This window comes from Manis javanica, chromosome 13 (genome assembly GCF_040802235.1).
Source record: "Manis javanica isolate MJ-LG chromosome 13, MJ_LKY, whole genome shotgun sequence".
In the NCBI taxonomy this organism is placed as follows: Eukaryota; Metazoa; Chordata; class Mammalia; order Pholidota; family Manidae; genus Manis; species Manis javanica.
The window spans coordinates 86,218,397-86,236,798 of record NC_133168.1 but is presented as its reverse complement, the minus strand read 5'-3'; the positions used below and the strand labels follow the sequence as shown (position 1 = coordinate 86,236,798).

The 18,402-nt window shown below is 49.9% G+C and overlaps 2 protein-coding genes and 1 long non-coding RNA gene across 10 annotated transcripts; 1 reads left to right on the top strand and 2 right to left on the bottom strand.

The window, feature by feature from the left end:
* The first annotated feature begins 1,176 nt into the window (after nt 1-1,176).
* On the top strand, nt 1,177-8,315 carry FBXW9 (F-box and WD repeat domain containing 9). 7 transcript variants are annotated; one of them, XM_073220027.1, is made up of 11 exons: nt 1,182-2,015; nt 3,182-3,321; nt 3,400-3,525; nt 4,118-4,406; nt 4,720-4,770; nt 5,240-5,388; nt 5,481-5,594; nt 5,729-5,818; nt 5,904-5,969; nt 6,044-6,138; nt 7,848-8,315. In XM_073220027.1, the coding sequence occupies exons 1-10, from the start codon at nt 1,601-1,603 to the stop codon at nt 6,116-6,118; spliced, it is 1,515 nt and encodes a 504-aa protein (XP_073076128.1). In that variant the 5' UTR covers nt 1,182-1,600; the 3' UTR covers nt 6,119-6,138; nt 7,848-8,315. The 7 variants fall into 7 exon arrangements, with proteins under 7 accessions (XP_073076123.1, XP_073076128.1, XP_073076127.1 ...); XM_073220026.1 differs by lacking the exon at nt 7,848-8,315 and adding an exon at nt 7,036-7,169; XM_073220025.1 differs by lacking the exon at nt 7,848-8,315 and adding an exon at nt 6,976-7,124 and having other exon boundaries at nt 1,183-2,015.
* Nucleotides 6,939-7,242, bottom strand: GNG14 (G protein subunit gamma 14). The gene is given in 3 exon segments (XM_017664512.3): nt 6,939-7,057; nt 7,060-7,101; nt 7,104-7,242. Coding segments are annotated over 3 exon segments (297 nt in total). The 3' UTR covers nt 6,939-6,941.
* A 103-nt stretch (nt 8,316-8,418) lies between the features above and the next one.
* LOC118973188 (uncharacterized) lies at nt 8,419-17,059 on the bottom strand. 2 transcript variants are annotated; one of them, XR_012124402.1, is made up of 9 exons: nt 16,474-17,059; nt 15,639-16,096; nt 13,277-13,378; nt 12,612-12,744; nt 12,254-12,388; nt 10,551-10,677; nt 10,035-10,115; nt 9,386-9,556; nt 8,419-8,955 (listed from the first exon to the last, which is right to left on the bottom strand). It is a non-coding gene; the product is annotated as an uncharacterized lncRNA (long non-coding RNA). The 2 variants fall into 2 exon arrangements; XR_012124403.1 differs by lacking the exon at nt 13,277-13,378 and having other exon boundaries at nt 16,474-17,058.
* Nucleotides 17,060-18,402: the final 1,343 nt, after the last annotated feature.

The window sequence follows — 18,402 nt, the reverse complement described above, 5'->3', positions numbered from 1 at the left end:
TTATAGTTTTCTTTCTTTTGTTTTTAGAGAAAACTATTTAATTTTTTATTTATTTTTGGTTGATTTTTGCACAACGAAGTTTCAGCCTCTCAACCTCCCCTGCCCAGGACTGCAGACCCTGACTGTCTTTGATTTGCAGTCCCTTCTGTTCCCAGTCCCTCTTCATCTTCCTCCTGCGGGCTCCAGGGTCTGTCCATTTGTTACCGTGCTGTGCTGGGGATTGGCGCCGAGACGGCGCAAGATTCCACTTGTGTAGAACTTTGTTGAGTAAAGATCAGTTTCTTGTGAAACCGTTGGACTCCCATCTGGCCTATGTCCTTGGCTTTGACAGTAGAGATGTGGAGGGGTTATGCAAAGCTTTAAAAATGAGGGATGCACAGGACTTGGGTCAGGAAATAATCAGGGGTGGGTAAGTTAACATTTGTGCAGACTGCAAGTCTCTCAGTTTTCTGTGTGAAATGAGAATGGGAAAAAGGCAGATGAAATGTGATAGCATACATGTTCAGTGCATTTTCTGCGACATAATTAGGGCTCACTAAACGTCCTGAGTTAAGTAACAGGAAGCTGTACGTGTTACAGCCCAGGTTCAAGATCCCCATCTGCCTTAGACTAAACTAAGTGGCAAGGGGTGAGGCTTGCACCATGCTCATCTTTGGCTGACTTGACAACCAAATTGCTGGGCAGGTTAGACATTTCTGTAGATGGCTCAGCTCAGCACCAGACCTGTGGGAGGTACATAGATAGCAACAGTTAATACAGCAAATGAGAAATTGCTCAGGCTGAGGATGCTCAAGCCTTGGAATACTAATTCTTGTTGGCAACCTCAGTATGACTCAGGGATCACCTGCATCAACCTGGGAAAAAAAGAGATCCTGACGCATCCAGCATTCAACAAATGTGTATTTTAGTGAGGGGATAGAAGATGGTGGTATGTCCCAAAGAGAAAGTAACAGCGAGGAAGGGAGAAATAAAAACGGGAAAAATGGTCGCAGTCTTACAGTAGGATATTCCAGGAAGGGTTACTGCAAAGCTGGTATTTGAGCAAAGAACCAAGTGGATATTCAAGGGTTGGGGGAGGGAAGAGCAAGTGCTCAATTTGTGTGGGCCAGCTAATGCTGCCTGGCTCAAAAGTCAGTAAGTGTGATTTTAGGTAATTCAGAGTAACTGTTTAGCTGGAGCTTTTGCAGTGTCACTGCATGTTTCTGGCTCCAGAAGGAGACAGGAGATTGAATTACTAGCACGCCCCAGACTGAACCGGAAAAGGGACTTAAGGTTTCTAACATCAGTTCTGCTTGAGAGGCAACTGCGACAGAAGCGTGTAAAATCACAAACAGCTGTCCCTCCGCATCAGCACAACCAGCGTTGCTTGTTTAAAAAGCAGGAACCAGGAATCTGCATTTTCCAGTTAGACCAACACAGCTCCCAAAGACCCCTCCAGCTAGCGGGATTCCAGGATCCTTCCTGTTTCCGCGTGGCTAGCTTGTTTCCGGCTGACGTAACGTCATCAGAGAGCGCCGGAAATGCGCTAATGCTGCCTAGGAGACAGGACGCGAAGGCCCTAGGCTGATATAGCCGGGCTAGGCGCGCCCACCTTGTCGCCATGGAGCTGCCTCCAGGGCCGTGTGATGATCCCCGCTCCTGGGACGATGATTCCGACCCGGAGCCGGAGCCGGAGCCCGACCCCGACGCGCAGGCCAAGGCCTACGTGGCCCGCGTGCTCAGTCCGCCGAAAATGGGACTGGCGCCCCCGCGCGTCCCTCTGTTGTCCGCGCCTGCCGGATCCCCTGGCGCCCTGGAGCCGCTGGCCGCACTCAAGGGTCAGGCCGTTGGAGTCCCGGGCCTGCTGAGCCTTCCCCCGGAGCTGCTGCTCGAGATCTGCACCTACTTGGACGCGCGCCTCGTGCTCCACGTTTTGCCGCGCGTGTGCCACACGCTGCGCAACCTCGTGCATGACCGTGTCACCTGGCGGCTACGCGCACAACGCCGTGTACGCGCGCCCTACCCCGTGGTGGAAGGTGCGCGCGCCCGGGGGCTGGGGTTTCCCCCCCCAGATCAGGCTTGGGGTGAGGGACAAGGTGCTTGAGGTGCTGTGAGCACAGCCCCTGGAGCAGGCTTCATGGCTGTCCTGGCTCAGGTGCAGTTTGAGGTGGTGACGCCAAGGCCACTGACCTCTGGGTGAACCTGAGGCAGAGACTTGGGGTTCTGAGACAGTGGAAATCTATCTGGGGACTTGGGTACCTGAACTCAGGATCCAGTGATCTGCAGGTTTGCAGTCTGGTGGTACTAAGGCCCTTGTCCCTGGCCAGGGGTTAAAACAGGGATTTGAAGTTTCAGCTGTTGGAATCTGCTTGGGACTCAGAGTAAGCCCAAGAATTCTCAGGTCCTGGATCTAGATGCTGAATCAGGAACTACCTATGTCTAAACCACTCATCCCTAGAATCTTGACCTAGGTGGAGATGAGACAGAAACTCAAGATCCACAGCCTGCAGCCCTTGAACACAAATTACAGTATAAAGGTTGGGATCCCTGACATCTGAATTCACAGAACCTCAAGTGGAGGATCTAGTGTGGGATTCTAAGCAGGGGCTGTTGGTCATTGTGTCTGTCTCTGGGGGATAAAACAGCTTAGTGACCTTGAATTGATGGGATTCTCCCAAATAGCTTGATAAACATAAGATGCTTCAGCTCTGTCATACCACTTAATCTCTGTACCTAGGGGTTGGGTTCTGCATCTTGGCAGCGCTTCCAGATACACAGGTACTAGTTTGAGAAATACTTCCTGGGTCCAGTTCAGATGGCCAAGGCAGAAAGGGTCAGTTATGAAGCCCTAGCTCCTATGCCCAACCTGAGGGTTGAGGGGCTGAGGTCTGACCTCAGCCAAGGGTGAGGCAGGACCTGAATGTGCTGAGGATGCTATCCCCAAGACCTGGGTGGTCCTGAGACTCCAATGCCCCATTTTTTGGGAACAACGATGAGGAGTGCTTGGAAGGTGGATGGGCTGGTGGTCCCAAAGCCTGAGCCTGGGCCTCCTTGGGGTGGGATGAGGGATCCAGCTGGGGTTCTCTACAAGTCTGGTACAGTTGGGTTCCCTAGAGTCCTGGAAGCCAGGGGTGGGCTTGGACAGCTGTTGTGAGTGGCAGGGCTCCCACCCACTGGGGACCCTGCTCATGGTGCCCCACAGAGGAGGACTTTGACTGGCCGGCAGCCTGCATTGAGCTGGAGCAGCACCTGTCGCACTGGGCAGAGGATGGGCGCCAGGTTGAGTACTTCTGCTTGGCTGATGGGCACTTTGCTTCCATTGACTCAGTGCTGCTGCTCCAGGTGAGCCAGGGGTTGTTGTGGAGCCAGGCACGGCTGAGCCAGGGTAACCCCTACAATACCACCTCTCTGCCCTCTCAGGGTGGGACACTGTGTCTGTCGGGCTCTCGAGATCGCAACGTCAACCTGTGGGACTTGCGGCAGCTTGGGGTGGAGCCCAGCCATGTCCTGGTCAAAGCCCTGGGCACCCAGAACAGCACCCACAAGGTAAGGAAGCAGAAGGCCAGGCAGGGATAGGAGGTGGGAGGCCTGGGTAAGGCACTGTGGCGGTGGTCTTAGTAGGAGGTGGTCTAGGCCAGTGGCCACAAGCTTGGTCTCAGAGCCTGCCACTGGGTTCAGATCTCACTCGGCAACTTCCTGGCTGTGTGACCTTGGGCAAGGTACCCAGCCTCTCTGTGTCCTGGTTTCCTCATTTGTAGAATGGGACACATCCCAGTACACTCCTTCGAGTGTTTGAGGAGAAATAAGTCACACTAGCTCTGATACAGGGACTGTTTTTCTGCCCATTGCCTCAGTGAAGAAGCCCAGGGAGAGCACTAGCTTCGCCCAGGCCCCATTCTTAATCTCACTGTCATATAGCCTCAGACCCTGGCTGGGGCTCAGCCTCCACAGGACTTGACTTACGAATATTAGTAGGTGAGGTTGTGCAGGTCCTGGGTTCTGAAGTCAGGCCCACAGAGCTCAGCTCTAAACTCTATGCTCTGTTGACTTTCTCTGGATTCTTGGGTAATTTCCCTCCTCTGACCCTTGATTTTGTTATCTACGATATGGGGACAATCACATGCATCTGGTCCCGCAGGGCTGGGTGTGGTCGCTGGCGGCGCTGGACCACCGAGTGTGCTCCGGTTCTTGGGACAGCACGGTGAAGCTCTGGGACATGGCAGCTGATGGGCAGCAGTTTGGCGAGATAAAGTTTGAGGGGTCCTGGGCAGGAGGGGGGGCGTGGCAGGATCCTGCGTGGCTACAGCGCCAGCCCTGTGATCCATGTGTCCCCAGGGGCAAGGCAGCAGTGCTGTGTCTGTCCTACCAGCCTGACATCCTTGTTACTGGCACCTACGACAAGAAGGTGACTGTCTACGACCCCAGAGGTGGGCCAGGGACCTCGGGGCCTAGGTGGGCAGATCAGGGCTGCCTGAGGTCCCCAGGGTCATGCTGGGGAGGGAGACACTTGGGCTCACAGCCTGGCTAGGGTGATAGTCACATAACCAGATGCTAACCACCCAGAGTGGCCTGTGCTGTGGGCATCAAGGGTGACTGGTGTGGAGCCGGTACTGGAGACAGGAAGCCCTGCCTCCACCTGGGGTGGGCTGGACAGGAGAGCTCCCAGAGGAGGGGCCTCTGAGCTTGAATCCCATGGAAGGCAGGACAGACCCCTGAGAATCCTGCTCCCCCACTTCCTAGCTGTGTCACCCCAGCGAAGCTGGAACCCCACTGTCCCATTTGTAAAATCAGGTAACAACCCCAGCCTCATAGGGTTAGGGGGAGGAGATGACAGTAAGGACATGGGTGGAGTAAATGTTAGTTTACGTAAAATGCCTAGAACCAACACTGTCCAGCACATAAACCTTTTCTACTGTTTATTTATTTGTTCTTGTTTTAACTAAAGGGGCTGGTATGGATGGGGTTGGGGCATGACCTGCAGGAGGAGGCATTTTATGCTGGGACGTGCCCAGGTCCTCTGGTTGGTGCTGAGAGCAGATGGGATGCAGTGAGGAGATGGGACAGGAGATGGGAGGGCCGAGACCTGGGGATACTGGGAGGCTGGGACAGGAGGGAAGAGACAGGGTCACCTGCAGGATGGGGGCTTGGGAGGAGACCAAGGGTTTTTCCAGGGAGGACAAAGGCCTGGGATACTCAGGTGGGCTGGGGGCCTCCAAGGGGCTCTGATGTCCCTCTCCTTCCTGGCCCATTGCCCATGAAGTCGGCCCGGCCCTGCTGAAGAGCCGGCGGCTGCACTCGAGTGCGGTGCTGGCGCTGCTGGCGGACGACCAGCACATCATCTCGGGCAGTGAGGACCACACGCTCGTGGTGTTTGACCGCCGGGCTAACAGCGTCCTGCAGCGGCTGCAGGTGGGCCCTCCCCAAGGGCCTGGTGGGCTGGGGGCTGCAGTGTGGCCTGGCCTGGCCAAGCCTGAACTACCCGTCCCACGTCCCTCCCACAGCTGGACTCCTACCTGCTCTGCATGTCCTACCAGAGGCCCCAGCTCTGGGCTGGCGACAACCAGGGCCTGCTGCATGTCTTTGCCAACCGTGACGGCTGCTTCCAGCTTGTCCGGGTCTGCCAGGGCCCTCGCCCCTGCCCGACCCTCCCTGGGCCTCCTCCCTACCAGCTGACCCACCCCCAGGTGGTGGTGGCAGGGGCTGACCTAGGAAGAGCCACCTGAGTGTCACCTGTCCCTCCCTCCTGCAGTCCTTTGATGTGGGCCACAGGTCTCAGATCACAGGGATCAAACACTCGCTGGGGGCCTTGTACACCACATCCACCGACAAGACCATCCGGGTGAGGCCCTAGAACAGGTCCCCTCCCTGTCCTGTCCCCATGGCCAGGGCACACCTCATGACCTTTGCCCATTGCTCCTGACTAGGTGCATGTGCCCACAGACCCACCAAGGACCATCTGCACCCGAAGCCACCACAACGTGCTGAATGGGGTAAGGCCCTGCCCCCCACGCACCCTGCCTGGCTCCCCAGAGCACCCCTGACTCCTACATCCCTGCCCTCCCAGATCTGTGCCGAGGGCAACCTGGTGGTGGCTGCCTCTGGGGGCCTATCGCTGGAGGTCTGGAGGCTGCAGGCCTGAGCAGGCGGATGTGGTTGTGGGTGAGGATCTGCGGGCCCTGTTCCTGGGAACCTTCCCCCATGCTGGTGCTGCCTCTGCCCCACCCACAGGCCTCCGGCACAAGGAGTCCAGGCCCAGGGGAGGTGAGGTTGGTGTCTGCCCACCTGCCCACCCAGGGCTGCTCCCCACCCTTGGGCACCGTTTCTGTTGTGATTAGGATGCCAGCTGTCTCTGAAGAGCAAAGGAGAAGTAAACGTTCTGTGCTGGTGCTTCAGCCTGGACTTTGGGCTCATTGTCACCCGAGCTCTGCCTCGCCTGCTTGGGGCTGGGGCGTGTCTCTGAGGGCGTGAAAGCCTCAGTGGCAGCCGCTGTTGTGTGTCTGGGCATGTGTGCTTGCTGAGTGGTTTCTGGGATCGTGTGTCTGCATGTCCCTGGGGAGGCAGTCTGGCTGGGTGTGTGGTGACGGTAACCCTGCCTGTGCATGTCTGAATGCCGCTGGGTGTGGGTGTGTACAAGAAAGAGGGAGGCTCTTAAGGACCTGGGAACGTTGGTACAATGACACCTCTGTATGTGTGTGACATGTGTGCTGTGCGTTGGCATGTAGACTGGGACTCTGCCCTGGCTGTGTTTGTGCAGTGGGACAGGGCACTGGCTAATGCAGAAGTGCGTGCTCTTCTATCCAGGATTCGGGGGGTCTGTGCTGCTGTGGCCAGGATCCTGGGTGGGTGGGTGGGGGGCTGAGCCCAGTGGCCCCTCCTTGCTCCCCCACCGCAGCCCAGCCAAGCCATGCACCAGCAGCATTCAGTTGTTTATTGAGGCCTCCTGAGTGGTAGAGGCCATGGGGTCATAGGATGGCACAGGGCTTCTTTTCCTTGAAGGGGTTGGTGGCAGCCGGGATGCCCACGAGGAAAGGGTCGCTCTTGGCCTGCTCTGTGCAGAACTGCAGCAGGTCAGAGGCCGCCTTGGACACCTGCAGGCCAGCACCATCAACCAGACCCGGGCTGGCCACCTGCCCCCTCACCCAGACATGCCCGCCTCACCCCGGCCCTCACCTTCACGCGGTCAATGCCTGCCTCCATCCGCAGCTGCTCCACGGCCCAGCGGGCCTGCCTGATGTTACTGCCAATGGCCACCTTGCTGGACATCTGTGGGAGGGTGAGCAGGGCCATAGGCAGAGGGCTCAGCTCCAGACCAAGCCCTAGGGCTGGTGGAGTGACCCCAGATCTCCTCCTGTGCCCCCTGTGGATGGCGGAATGGGGGTGTCTGCTCCTTAACCCCCATCAGGACTACCTACCTCAGCTGAGGCCTCCGGCTGACTCCTGGCTGCTCAGCCCTCCTGGGGCCCTGCTTTGGCCCCCTCCCCCACTGGCCTCTCCAGACCCTCCTCTCCTTCCCCCACCCCTGCAGAGACTTTGAAGCCAGGATGCTCAGGGAGTGAAATGTCACCAGTGGCAGCAGCTGCTTCTACTGAGTGGGGTCCCTGCCCCAGGGGGCCCGCCCAGTGGCTGCCCTGGTGTCACGTGTCACCTTGGCTGTGGAAGTGGGGTCCCTGGCCTCTCACTGATCTACCTGATCCCCTGCTGTCCACAACTCTCCCCTTGGCTGACCTCTGCTCCCCGTATCTCGTGCAGAGTGTACCCCAGCTTTCCGCAGCCCTGCTCCTCTTTGTCCATACTTGCCACCTAGGGGTCTCACCCACAGTGGCTCAGCCCCTCACTTATACTGATGGCTTCCTCTGTCCCCATCCCAGTCTGTTCCCTGACCTCAGACTCACCCTTGGACTCTCCAGCGTCATCTGCCCATCACACCTGTCTCTTGGAGTATGTCTCACCTAACTTGGCCAAAGCTGGATTCTGACTCATCTTCCTCTCCCAGACCTGCCCCCAAATTCACAACCATCCACCCAAATGCCATGGCCCATATCTCAGACTCCTTCATTCCTCTCTTTTTGGTATTCCCACACCTGGTCCTTTCTCAAAAGCCATCAGAACAGCCTTCAAAATAGGTTCCCAGTCTGATCGTGTCTCTCCACACCTGTTAGTATCACCCAACACCTGCTCCCGTCTCTGCTCGCTGGCAGTGCAGTCGCCTCTACCTCACTGCCCCTGCCCTGGCCTACCCCCTGCCACCCCTGCTCTCAAAGCAGCCAGTGGGATCAGGTAAAATAAAAGTCACATTATAACATGGATGCTATATGGAATAAACCATCACAAAACGACAGCTCCTGTCTGACTCCACTCACAGGAGGTCCCTAGAGGGTCACATCCAGAAAGTGGACGGTGGGGAGGGGTTGGGGTAGGGTTTGTGTTTCATGGGGACATGGTTTCAGTTTGGGGAGATGAGGATGGTGGGGATGGCCACACACCAATGTGAATGTGCTTAAAGCCACTGTACTGAACACTTACAAAATGGTTAAGATGGTAAATTTTATGTCATGTGTATTTTGCCACAAAAAAAAAACTGGAAAAAAGATCAGTTTCTCAGCCTCTTTAAAACAATGGTTCCCCAGCCTTTTAGTGTTTTTTTTCTTTTGGTATCATTAATATACAATCACACGAGCAACACTGTGGTTACTAGATTCCCCCCATCACCAAGTCCCCACCACACACCCCATTACAGTCACTGTCCATCAGCACAGTAAGATGCTAGAGAGTCACGTGACTTTCATCTTATTAGGAAAACCGGCAGGCGCTGCCTTAACGACAAGGCCAGCAGCAGTCACAGGCAGACGGGAAGGCTCCGCTCCCGGCGACATTCCTTCCCAAGGCCCTTCATTTAGCTCTGCCTCCTTTATAAGAACAATACCAGACAAACCAAACGGAGAGATTCCACCAGCACTCCTCAAAAATGCCCAGGTCCTGAGACATAAGGGAAGATGGAGAGATGGTTAGAGACCAGAGGAGACTAAGGCTGATCAAATGTCTAAGTGTGAATAAAGTGTGGGGTGAGGGTCTACACCACTGTCGCTTATATGTGCAGTTAGAGCTGTTAAAACGCATTCACATTTCAGTAGATTGTTATGAACGCTCCTACTGTAGTTCTATAAATTCCCCACTGTCACTTGACCATTGACCCCACCCTGGGTCAGTGCTGCTCCCAGACTGGCCCCTGTGGGGTCTCCTGGGAGGAGTGTGTTTCTTGTTTAGTAAAAGAGTCTCCCCCCATAAGCATAGGAGGACTGAATGACCAGACCCAGCTTGTGTGTCACGACACCCATGCACACTGGGATGCCCACACCATTGCTCCCCAGCACTCTCTAGCTTGGTATTTCCCGCATAGACCCCTCACCTTTGGCCTCTTCTTTTCTCCTATAACCGGCCTGCTAACTTTGGACAAGTCCTGCAGCCCACTCCACCCTTCCCGTGGCTGGCACGTGCATCCGTGGGGGGCTGTATCTAAGGATGGCTGGGAACTGAAGGTCACTGCAGATCACTGGTCACTACCCAGAAGCAGGTCTTACTGAAAAATCACATCATTAGTTACAATTAAATATTTTTAGGCCCTGAAACCTTTAGGAAATGTAAAAAGAGCTACACAGTAAGAAACACAGATCGTAACTCAAACAGTAACATCATGGCGGCTCTAGTGGCCAGGGAGGCAGCTTTGGCATCCTCGTTGCAGAGGGGAGGGAATTCGGCTCAAAGAGGTTAGTGGTTCCCTGAGATTCCGCAGACACTAAGCCGCAGCATCCGGGTTCTGTTCAGACCACAGGCCCGAAGCCCACGCCCCCTGGGCCCTACCTTCTCCTCTGAGTTCAAGAACAATAGTTGTCAATTTTTAAACCTCATGGTCCTAATCAGGAACAATATCCAGTTTCCTCCTCTTCATTCTGTTTCCAAGGAAAATACATATCCCATGGGCTAACATTGACCAAACATTAATTCCTCATCTTAAACATCTGCTCAGCGTGACTAAGGGACGTTTCCTTGGGCATTACCCATCAGACGGTCCCTGCCAGCCAGCTCGCCGCTTCAGTTCTGACACCCAGTTAGGACTGCTGTCTTCCTCCTCAAAGTCCCTGTGAAAACACAATTTGGATATTGAGCCTCCATATGAAGGGCACAGAATACTTGTTGATGGTTCAAAGCAGAATGCCACAGTAACGATATTTATGTCTTTGAAAAATGAGCTCCATAAGGCAATGGAACAGACAAAAACATTGCCAGCTCTTCCAAAAGATCATTTTCCACTGTTTCTACAACTTTTTCAAAATAAAATCCAACAGATTATATAAAATAGTAAGTCTGAGATGAACTCTTATAACCTAAGGCCCTGTCAGGAATTCTTTCATAACACTATACATTACCAAACCCAGACACAAGATCCAGATATCAACATTCATTTACAATGTAAATGATACAACCAGCTCCTACTAAACCTGGCACCACTGAGGTATAATTTAAGCCACACGTGCACACATGCAGCTAGAACTGTCCAGGTAGACCCTACGTACGTGTCCTCCTCATCCAGCCTGGGCTCAAGTCTCTCTGGATCCAAAATGACAGAATCATGACCTCCGTCAACACTGTCTGATGCCTCTGTTTCTTCAGCCAGGGGGCTTTTCAAGAACCCTTCTGAACCTGCAGAGGAATATTAACAGACATTATGGCAATTTCAATAGTACTTACTTATCGTGCCTGTTGAGCTAAAACCCTCCAAAGCTTGCTGGCTGACTGAAGATAATGCCATGCCCTTGTATTTCTTCTGTAGTGCCTCCCTGTATTACCCAACATGATTTCTGGCATAAAATAGGCCTGGTAAGCATCAGAATGCATATTAAATTTTTAAAGTCCTTTCTTCCAAAGAAAAAGTGTGGAAAATCACAGTTAAAACCCTCAAACATAAGCACCAATATTAAAGCATTAAGAGTTACCTTTGGATAGCAGGACTAGTTCGTTTTTCCTCTGAGCTCCCTCCTACCCCAAGTTTTCCCAATGGAGGTAAGTAAAGATAGGGAGTTAAGACTACATGCATGCTTTAAACAAATTTTCCAGATGGTAATTACGTTCAGATTTTTGCTTACAAGACAATAACCTAACATAAAAATGTGGGCTAAATCTTTATAAAAGCCCTTTCAATACAGAGCTATGATATATTTTTTAAACAGTGACTTGCCTGAAATGACAAGAACTTCAAGATCCAGGACCTATAATGGCTAAAACAAAATAAATTCACAGCCATTAACCTTGCTCACACCTGGCTCCCGTGCATCCACCTCTCCCTGGGGCCCCGGTACCAGTGCGAGGGCAGCACCACCAGAGCCCGGGCAGCTCTAAGATTCTACATTGTGCGCTGGTCTCCCAGACGGTAAACTCTTTCAGGGAAGAAACTAACCCTTTTAAAAAGTGTTAACCTGCATGTTAGGCACTCAGTAAATACTGATCAAATAAATACAGCTAAATCTGTTACAGTGAATACAGGCTTGCCACACCCTCATAGGGTCCACTTAGTGTAACTTATCTTAGATCTTAACCTCCCAAGGTGACTTTAGCAATTGGATTATCAAAACTACACACACACACACACACACACACACACCCTGATGCAGTCCTTTGGCCCAGATCCTAAGGACAGTATTGGGAAAGGTTATTTTGGACACTTTTAGTGAAAATGTCTATGGAAACGATAAGAAAACCAAATCCTAATTGTTCTTTTTTGAGCTCTATTCAATATAGCAGAATTCAAGTACTGAGCACAAGAAATCCAGAAGTTACTGTTATGAGGTCTGAATTGTGATGTCATTAAAGCAGTGGTGTGTCTGCACAGTGAGAACTGGCCACTCTCCCAAGTAGTCGCAGGATCATTAAAGAGCAAACAAACGAGAAAACAGACGTAATGAAGCTCATGGGGAACTTTACTTACAGCTTAAGACTGGCTAGAAATGATTCGGGAGAACATTTTAACTTTAAAATCAGAGGTTCCTGAGAGAGAGGGACGGGAAGCTATTATGTAATGGGCACAGTCTCAGGTCTTGGAAGATGGGAAAAGCTCTGGCGACGGAAGGAGGTGGTAGCTGCACAACACGGATGTACTTAGTGCCCCTGAACTGTATGCTTCAAGATGATTAAAATGATAAATTTCATGTTATGTATATTTCATCACAGCTTTAAAAACAAAAACAAGTGTTTCCACCATTGTGCGATAGACGTGAATCACCTGGTCTATATACCGTGGATGTCTGAAACGCCAAGCTGAGATTGGCATTCTTAAGGATGTTCAGCAAGGTTTCTGGAGTCTCCTTGAGCCACTGTTTATGGGCATTATGCTCAGTGTACTTGACTACAGGGCCACCTAGTTGTGAAGAGAAAAAAGCAGGGAAAAATAAAAAAGTTTGCAAAGCAAAGTTGACTGTACATCACTCTACTAAAATCTATTGTGCTCACCTGTGTGAGCGCTGCTCTGACGCATGGCACCAAACACCCTTCACAGAGGGGCTCGAAAAAATCCTCTAGCCCATTAAACAACTTAGAGACCCGTCTATAATAAAATAATAGTATCCCATCTGACGACTAACCTGTCTCTTCCCCTGTCCCGCTGGAGGTGAGCACGGACGCAGCTCCCAGAACCGCACTGGAGGCATTTCTCTTCCGCTGCCGCCTGGGAGCATGTGGGGAGCTGGCTTTCCCCTAGATGGGCTGATTTACCATCTGATTTCAAAAAGTAAAAAAGGATTGCTAAGCATATTATTTGATGTGTGCGTTTGTATCTACACATTTACGCTGGCATCAATACAGAAGTGTTTCTTTTTCTTTTCACGTTCCAACTCCCATCTAACAGCAATGTTCTTTCAAGTCTAGGAAAGGAAATGGAAAAAAAAAACCCTCCAAATAAAAAGGTAATACTAATAATTTTAAAGTGAATTTCAAAGAATAATACATATATCCTTACATACTACACATGATGTCTAAGAATGAAGCTCCAAGAGCATGTGTATTTCTATACGTGCTTTTATGGTAGTGCAAGAAACACTACTTTTTCGAAAGGCTCTTATTAATAAATACTATTCTCTCCTTTTATTATGAGTAATAAAATACTCCTGTACCATGAAAGACTTTATTGGATAAGTAAACAGGTGTGTCTTCCATGGCTTACAACACCTGTGACTAGTAGGTGAAAGTAGGTTTTCTTCTGTGTCCCCGACCCCTCACTCACACACAGGCTGGAACCTGGGTAGCTCACCTTTCTCTTCTCTGCTTGCTGTTCTCAGTGCACTTGCACCCGAATTTTCGTTGATGCTTCTTAAATCACTATGGCTACACTTTCTACCTTTTCTTCCCCATGCTTTAGAAGATATTTAAAAATACAGATTAAATAATGCTTAAATTATTCCAAAGTGAAGTAGGCTGAGTCACCTATTTTAATTTAAAATAAAATTCATGAATTAAAAACATTAACTCCCAAAATACATAAAGAGCTCACACACCTGAACAAACAAAAAGCAAATAATCCAATTAAAAAATGGGCAGAGGAGCTGAACAGACAGTTCTCCAAAGAAGAAATTCAGATGGCCAACAGACACATGAAAAGATGCTCCACATCGCTAGTCATCAGAGAAATGCAAATTAAAACCACAATGAGATATCACCTCACACCAGTAAGGATGGCCACCATCCAAAAGACAAACAACAACAAATGTTGGAGAGGTTGTGGAGAAAGGGGAACCCTCCTACACTGCTGGTGGGAATGTAAATTAGTTCAACCATTGTGGAAAGCAGTATGGAGGTTCCTCAAAATGCTCAAAATAGAAAATACCATTTGACCCAGGAATTCCACTCCTAGGAATTTACCCTAAGAATGCAGCAGCCCAGTTTGAAAAAGACAGATGCACCCCTATGTTTATCGCAGCGCTATTTACAATAGCCAAGAAATGGAAGCAACCTAAGAGTCCATCAGTAGATGAATGGATAAAGAAGATGTGGTATATATACACAATGGAACATTATTAAGCCATAAGAAGAAAACAAATCCTACCATTTGCAACAACATGGATGGAGCTAGAGGGTATTATGCTCAGTGAAATAAGCCAGGCAGAGAAAGACAAGTACCAAATGATTTCACTCATATGTGGAGTATAAGAACAAAGAAAAACGGAAGGAACAAAACAGCAGCACAATCACAGAACCCAAGAATGGACTAACAGTTACCAAAGGGAAAGGGACTGGGGAGGAGGGGTGGGAAGGGAGGGATATTGGGGGGGAAAAAGAAAGGGGGCATTACGATTAGCATGTGTAATGTGTGGGGGGTCATGGGGAGGGCTGTGCAACACAGAGAAGATGAGTAAGGATTCTGCAGCATCTTACTATGCTGATGGACAGTGACTGTAGTGGGGTTTGTGGGGGGGATTTGGTGAAGGGGGGAGCCTAGTAAACATAATGTTCTTCATGTAATTGTAGATTAATGATACCAAAAAAAAACCATTAACTACCACAGGACCCCATACATAAGTGTATATTAAAATCATATACATGTATATTAAAAACCATGTACATATATATACATATATATTGTCATATATTAACAGCCATTAACATCAGTCACACAAATACAAAGAGAATATATAAAAGTGACATATTTGAGAAGTCTTTATAGAGGCCACAAATAATTATTTCATGAAGTACAGTGACATGCTATCTACTGTTGACAGAATATGCATATATTTTGAGAAGAATTCAAATCCAGGGCCTAGACAGTCTCCAGCATATAGGTTCTCAGTTTGAATGAATAAATGAATTAGAGGCCAGAGCAGGCAGGTTTTCTTATTTCTATACAGTGGTTCTCTCCCCACACATGTAGGGGGCGTCCCCAAGAGACAAACACCCCAGAATCGTGGCACGGTGGTAGTCCTGAGCATTTTTACAAGTCCCCAGGGGCCTGATGTCCCGACCCGACCGAGTCACTGCTGTACAGAGTGCCCAGCACAGCAGTGGCTCAGTGCCCCTCAGCTCTGCCTTCACACCCACTGCTGCTGGCGGCCCATCGGGACTCCCTCCCCCACCCTCTGTGCCCGACCTACTTTTTGGTTCTGTCTCTGTTGTTTACATAGCACACCTTTCATTTAGCAAAAGCATATGGCTGTGTCCACTGGAGATGGTATTAGAATTACAGTGGGGGCTGCCTAGGACAGAAGTGGGGATCCCCTGCAAAGAGCCATGAAACACCTTTTAGGGGGATGGGATTTCTACACCTTGATTGTGGAGGCAGTTACACAGCAGCATAAAATTACCAAAATTCATCCAAACTGTATGTAAAACTGCACACATCTTATGGCATGTAAATTATGCCTCAATAAGGCTGGGAAATACACACTACCATGCACAGAGAAAAACAGTATGGGGCAGGACATACTCCACTTGGAGCAACGTAATGGTGGGATGTTGCTATTCATTACAACCTAATCTTCATTCAAAAAATTTACAAGCTTGATCACTAGTACATTTCATAAATACAATAATTTGCTGTTAGTGTATCTTTTCTTTTTTGAGTTGAAAGGTTGCTTAAAACGATAAAAAAGAAGAAAAAAAACATCAGTAGGACGACTTACTGGGGTGGGCTGAGCTGGGATGTGGACCGGCTGCCACCATCCGGGAAGTCGCTACAGCTTTGGTGGAAGCCAGTCGTGCTGCCGGGCACAACGCAGGGTGACCAGGACGCTGGGGGCCAGGCTGGGAGATGCGGCTTGATCCACGGGCAGTGGGAGGTGCTCAAAGGCTTTTAACAGAGCAATGTCGAGATCAAAATAGTGAACTAAATGTTATTTAGCCATGAAAAGGAAGGAAATGCTGATACAGGCTGTAAGGTGGATGAGCCCTGAAGAGAGCGGGCTAAACGAAACGCGCCAGACACGAGGGGGCAAGCACCATGCGGTCCCGCTCAGTGAGACGCCAGGAACAGGGGACGCCAGGGACTGAACGTAGGACAGGCTGCCAGGTGCCGGGGTGGGTGTGTGGGGCTCACTCCTTAATGGGCGCAGAGCTTCTGTTACGGGGTAAAGGAAGAATCCTGGAAACAGAGAGGGGATGCTTACACAGAAGTGCAAATGTAATTAATGGCCCCGAACTGTATGCTTAAAAATGGCTAAATGGTAATGTTATGTACATTTTACCACAATAAAATATAAACAAACCAAAAGCCAGGCCAAAGCAAGGTGTCCTGACTATAAGCAGGACAAGTCCTCTTGCGTCTGTATTGACAACCACTTGTCATCCATTTAAAAATGACGAAACAAAATGAATGTGATCCTGAGCAGCTCAGCAGCAGAGCAGGCCAAGAGCTCCCGGGTACCCCACATGCCCAAGATGCAGACTCCCGGGCGGGCACCACCAGGCCTCCCCAGCCCCCGGCCGGCCCGCTGCACAGACCCCATTCCCAGCACTTACCCACGCAGGAGCCTCGCTTCCGAGGCGGTCTTGCCCCTGCTGGGGCCTGCAGGGAAGCACAAGGAAAGACAGAGGGAGCGCGAGGTCTAAGCTCCTAATGTGACGTGCGTAAAGCAAGAGGGACAAATGAAGACAAATGAAGCTTTTAGAGTCAAAGCAGGAGCCTCAACAGTGACTTCAAGCCTTAATTTCCCGGTACCACACCTCTGCTGTTAAAAGAGGCTATTTCTGCTGTTTTGGTCCTAAGGTTAACTTCTGAAAGTCAAGACTCCCCCTGTTCACTTAAGCCAACCCACTTAGGCACCGGGAGGGAAGGCACGCCAGGCACTGGGAAGGCCACTGTCACCTCGGCACAACCTGGCTATGGAGTCCATGCCATCCATGGCAGCTGTGCCGGCCAGTGGAACAGGGTCCCTCCCGAGAAGCCCCTCACCAGGCACCAGCCGCGAAGAACAGGCAACCGATCCCCTGGCTACGGGGGCCTCCTGCCTGGCTATCCTCTGGCAGAGCCCTGCTCCCCTGCCCCTCATTCACTCAACATTGTAAGAAATTGCTACCGAGCACCTACAATGCTGAGGACACACCGTGAGCAGATGAGGCCCTGGGTGCTGCCCTCACACAGCTTCCACTGCCCTGGCCTCAGTGTGTGCAGACGAGGGGGAGCTGCCACGACACACTGGGCCCCACATGGTGACATTTCTTCACTAGTTCATTCCTCTCTTTTTAGAAAATTAAAAACGACACTTTTCCAAACTATCTTGAAACTCTTCTAGACTGTTTTTATTGTCATTGCCTCCCAGAATTTTAAAACTTAATTTCCCACCACCCCAGTATGTGACCAAAAGCTACAAGCCAGCACCTAATAACGCTACCATAAAACCAAGCATGGGAACAAGGTGACTGTGGGCCTCTGAGATGGAGAACGGGCTGAATGAACACTGGGAGTTTATACCACTAGCAAGATTTACAATCTTACAAAAAGAACACTTAAAACCTGACATTGAGAAAGCAGCACAGTTCTCAAAGTGTTTCTTCTGTCGTACGACACAATAATGAGCACCAAACCATGGGCATTTTGCAACATGTCCCTACAGAGGATGTTCTTCATACTAACTCCTCTGTCTTATGCTTGTGACAAATGAAAAGGAACAAAAATAGCTTTGATAAAATTAAGAGATGACAACTTCCAGAGAGACAATAAATTTGCTCAGGATTGACGACAAGATGTATGGCAAGTTTTGTACAGCCAATATGTTGGCAGTTCCAACCTTCGAAAAGGCTGTTTTAAAACATTTGTTTACAAAATGGTTTTCCCAAAACTTGGGGATAGATAGAATTTCCTATAAGAGTCACACAGTCTCTCTTGGCCAGTAACAAACCTGAGTAAATACAGCACCAATGACAAAACAGGAGAATCTTTACATCGCTCAAATCCCAACCAGGCTTTCTGATCCCTGAAAAACTAAATGTATAAAATTTGGTACAGAATTATGTCTGAAGTGACAAAAAGACACTTGATTTGAGGAGTATCTCTGAAAATAATCTCTAATAACTTGAAATTTATTTATGTATTTTGTTACACTACATTTAAAAAGGGTACTTAACAAAATATAAGCTTTCCAAAATCCTTACCCTTTTTTCTTGGTGAACTATGCTTAGATTTTTTGGTTTCTTCTAATATCTGCTAACCATACTCTATGACGATCTGACAATTTAGAGAATTGGAAGCTGTAAAGTAAACACTCTTTAGATACTGCCATAATGTCATTTAATTATCCACATTCTTGCCCACAATATTTAAACTTGAAATGTAAAAATGCTATGTAAGATAGTGGATCTGTGGCATCTTGCTGCACTGATGGACAGTGCCTGCATTGGGGTTTGGGTGGGAACTTGATAATATGGGTAAATGTAGTAACCACATTGCTT

What these genes read in the sequence shown, in the direction of transcription:
- FBXW9 (XM_073220022.1), top strand. Translation starts at nt 1,601, where the DNA reads ATGGAGCTGCCTCCAGGGCCGTGTGATGATCCCCGCTCCTGGGACGAT. An exon ending in ACTCAGTGCTGCTGCTCCAG is followed by an intron (nt 3,322 to 3,399) that starts GTGAGCCAGGGG and finishes CTGCCCTCTCAG; the next exon opens with GGTGGGACACTGTGTCTGTC. An exon ending in GACTGTCTACGACCCCAGAG is followed by an intron (nt 4,407 to 4,719) that starts GTGGGCCAGGGA and finishes CCCACTTCCTAG; the next exon opens with CTGTGTCACCCCAGCGAAGC.